This window comes from Arvicanthis niloticus, chromosome 3, assembly GCF_011762505.2.
Source record: "Arvicanthis niloticus isolate mArvNil1 chromosome 3, mArvNil1.pat.X, whole genome shotgun sequence".
Classification (NCBI taxonomy): Eukaryota; Metazoa; Chordata; class Mammalia; order Rodentia; family Muridae; genus Arvicanthis; species Arvicanthis niloticus.
Genome location: NC_047660.1, coordinates 65,208,264 through 65,212,223, shown reverse-complemented (window position 1 = coordinate 65,212,223; position 3,960 = coordinate 65,208,264). Strand labels below are relative to the sequence as shown.

The window sequence follows — 3,960 nt, the reverse complement described above, 5'->3', positions numbered from 1 at the left end:
AAAGTCAGCGATATATATATATATATATATATATATATATATATATATATATATATATAAAGTCAGGTCCATATATCCAGCGACATAAAGTCAGATGCCCCATTGTGCCCCTCTCCTCCATGAGGTAGTCTGCTTTTTCCCTATGTCAGAGAACTGGATTTTCAGTGGCATGCACCAATTGGTCCTACATGAGGGAACATTATCTGGCATTTCCTCTTGGCGACTATAGTTCGCAGTAAGTGTAATCCAATCAGTCTGGGAGGTGGGTCTCCAACCCACCGTTCCACTAGTCTCACATCCCCAAGACTTACAATAGAAATGTGTTTCTGCTCCACAGTACCTCTGTCCCTTGGGTCTGTGATGTCCTGGACAGACATAAAAAGATTTATGATATGTCTGAGACCTCCTAAAGTGGCTACAACATCCTGGATATCCATGTCTTATCTGGCCCACACAACTAGGTGCTGACTGCCGAACCTCTTGCATCTCTGTATCCCACCTGGGGGCACCAATCACTATCTGGCACAGGTCAGGAAATAAGTCCGGCCACCAGGTCCAGGGAGGGTGCGTGGCGGCAATTGACCGAACAGTGCTTCCTTCCACATTATGCACTTCCCAGGTTTGTTTTACTGGGGTGTGAGGATTACTGTCCTTACTCAGGCTGGTGTCTGAGATGTAGGCGGAGCTTAAGAGGATTATCTGTCTTTTCCAAAATCCACTCATTTTGGCTGTTTTCTGGAGGGGCCTTCTTGACATGTGACGCATGAACCCAGGTGGGGATTCCTTCCACCTTGACAGCGGTTGGGGTTGTCAACAGTACCAAATTAGGTCCTTTCGGACGCAGCTCAAGATTCCCCGCTCAGTGTCTCCTCACCAGGACTGCGTCTCCAACCTCGAACTGGTGTGGCACTTGTAGGTCGCCAGCAGTGTAGGAGTTTTTAAGCTGTTCCCAGGCCTCTTTTCTGACAATCTCGAGAGCCTTTAGCTGGGCTAAAAGGTGAGATGGGGGAATAGAGGGATCATCAGGACGAGCATTGTTTTGTAAAGTCTCATAGATGGGCGGGGGCACCCCAAACATCAACTCAAAAGGTGTGAGACCTAATACTCCTGGGGTATTACTCACCCTAAACAGGGCAAGAGGGAGAAGGGCTGTCCAAGCTCCTCCACCGGTCTCTAAGGCCAATTTAGTCAAGGTCTCTTTTAATGTTCTATTCATTCTTTCTACCTGACCTGAACTCTGGGGCCTATAAGCACAATGAAATTTTCAATTTATCCCCAGCTGTCTGGCCAGACCCTGACTCACCTGGGCGACGAAGGCAGGCCCATTGTAGGACCCAATTACCCGAGGAATTCCGAACCGAGGAAAAATCTCTTCAATGATCTTCTTGGCTACCACGTTAGCTGTCTCTTTTCTGGTAGGGAACTCCTCTACCCATCCTGAAAAGGTGTCTATGAAAACTAGAAGATATTTATTTCCATATCGGGCAGGTTTTATTTCAGTGAAATCGACTTCCCAAAAGGTTCCAGGACAGGTGCCATGGAGGCACTTTCCTGTTTGGAGTTTACTTGACCCTGCATTTGTCAGGGCACAGGCTTTACAGTTTTTCACTATCTTTTCTGCTAACTGTCTTGACCTCTGGATAGAGTATGGAGATTTAGCTGCCAACTCAGTCATCTTTTTCAGCCCTAAATGAGTAAGGGCATGTATGTGGGTCAAGTAGGCGAGCCCTCCTTCTTCATCGAGGGGTGTTATCATCTGTTCTTCCCCCAAGTTCGGAACCAACATGGTCAGAATCATAGGTCCCTGAGCTGCTGTTTTGGCAGCTTTGTCAGCCATCTGTTTTCCTCTTTCTATGGGTCCCTCCCCTTTTTGGTGTCCTGGGCAATGTATGATCACCACCTTGCGGGGCAAATGGATAGCTTCTAATAAGCTAAGAATTTCTTCTTTGTTTTTAATTTCTTTACCAGCAGATGTCAGCAGTCCTCGTTGTTTATAGATTGTTCCATGGACATGGGTCGTTGCAAAAACATACCGGCTATCTGTGTATATGTTAACAGTCTTTCCCTCAGCCAGTCTCAGAGCCTGAATTAAGGCTATAAGCTCTGCTTTTGGGGCCGATGTCCCCTCAGGCAGGCTACTGGCCCATAAGACAGACTTTCCGTCCACTACTGCTGCTCCCACTTTATGCTTACCTTCCACCACGAAGCTGCTTCCATCTGTATACCAGGCTGTTGCCCCAGACCACAACTGATCAGTCAGGTCCGTCCTAGTTCCTGTTTCTTCAGCCAATATTTCTTCACATTGATGTACTGGGGCCTTTCCAGTCTCAGGCAGCAGGGTGGCAGGATTAGGGATAGTGGGAGGGGCAAAAGTCACCCATTCAGTCAACAACAAGCTTTGATAGTAGGTCATTCTGGCGTTGGACATCCAACAATCTGGTGGCTGTCTGATAATGCTTTCTAGGGCATGGGGGGCCACCACAGTCACATTCTGGCCCAAAGTTAGTTTATCAGCATCTTTCACTAGCACAGCTGTTGCTGCTATCGCTCGTAGGCAAGAGGGCCATCCACTGGCCACAAGATCCAGTTTCTTAGACAGATAAGCTATCGGTCGTTTCCAGGGTCCTAGTGTTTGAGCAAGGACCCCTCTGGCAATTCCTTTTCACTCATCAACATATAAGGTAAAAGGCTTATTTAAGTCAGGCAACGCCAAGGCAGGGGCTTGTAACAATGCCTTTTTGAGAGACTTAAAGGCTAATTGATGTTCTTCAGTCCAAATAAATTCCCCTTTCTCCTTGGTCAGGGGGTAGAGTGGGGCTGCTAGAGTGGCAAACCCCAGGATCCAGAGTCACAGAACCCCACGGTTCCCAGGAACTCTCTTACCTGGCGAGGGGTGGCTGAGGTTGGGATCTGCTTCACTGTTCCCTAGCTTCAGTGAGCCATCTTTGTCCATCTTTCAGAGTGTACCCTAAGTAGGTCACCTCCATCTGGCACAGCTGTGCCTTCTTAGAGGAAGCCCGGTAGCCCAACTCACTTAGCTCAGCCAGAATCTTTTGAGTTCCCAGTTTACATTCTTTATTGGTCTCTGCAGCTATCAAGATGTCATCAATGTATTGCAAGAGAGTCACTTGTGGGTTTCTGGCTCGGAAGGAAACAATGGTGTAAGGCCTCATCGAACAAAGTGGGAGAATTTTTGAATCCTTGTGGCAGTCTTGTCCACATGAGGTGTCCAGTCCTTCCATCTTCAGGATCTCATCATTCAAATGCAAATAAGGGCTGACTATTGGGATGTAACTTTAAACAAAAGAAAGCATCTTTCAAGTCCAAAATAGTGTACCACACCCACTCGGGTGGCAACATACTAAGCAGGTTATAGGGATTAGGCACAGTGGGGTGGATATCTTGTGTTCTTTTATTCACTTCTCTTAAATCTTGCACTGGGCGATAGTCATTCGTGCCGGGTTTCTTCACAGGAGAAGGGGAGTATTCCATGGGGACTTACAGGGGACTAAGATCCCTTGTTGGAGTAGTCTATTAATGTGGGGGCATATGCCCTCTCTTGCTTCTTTACTCATGGGGTATTGTCAAACCCCTATGGGAGTGGCTCCCAATTTAAGTTCAATCACCACTGGAGGGACTCACTTAGCCATTCCCATTCCTCCAGTCTCTGCCCAGGCTTGGGGAAACCAATCTAGCCAAGTTTGAATGTCTGCTGATTTTTTTTTTATATAGTCTATACTCTTCTCCCAACTGTAGAGATAGTAATAGGGTGGGATGGTTCTTGACTCCCCAGGACAATTGTGGCCCAGCAGGGGCAAAAGTAATCTGGGCTTTAAGTTTTGTTAATAGGTCTCTTCCCAACAGGGGCATGGGGCACTCCGGTATCACCAAAAAGGAGTGGGCCACTTGTTTTTTCCCAAGGTCTACAGTCCAAGAGGTAGTCCACAGATATTGTTTTTG

The 3,960-nt window shown here is 47.2% G+C and overlaps 1 protein-coding gene across 1 annotated transcript; it reads right to left on the bottom strand.

Moving 5' to 3' along the window:
• Positions 1 to 1,264: 1,264 nt before the first annotated feature.
• LOC143441849 (uncharacterized) lies at positions 1,265 to 3,248 on the bottom strand. The gene has a single exon (XM_076932048.1). It carries the CDS (start codon positions 2,426 to 2,428, stop codon positions 1,265 to 1,267), a length of 1,164 nt encoding a protein of 387 aa, XP_076788163.1. The 5' UTR covers positions 2,429 to 3,248.
• Between the last annotated feature and the right edge of the window lie 712 nt (positions 3,249 to 3,960).

Excerpts from the sequence above, each read along its gene's own strand:
- LOC143441849 (XM_076932048.1), bottom strand. The coding sequence starts at position 2,428 with ATGTCCAACGCCAGAATGACCTACTATCAAAGCTTGTTGTTGACTGAA.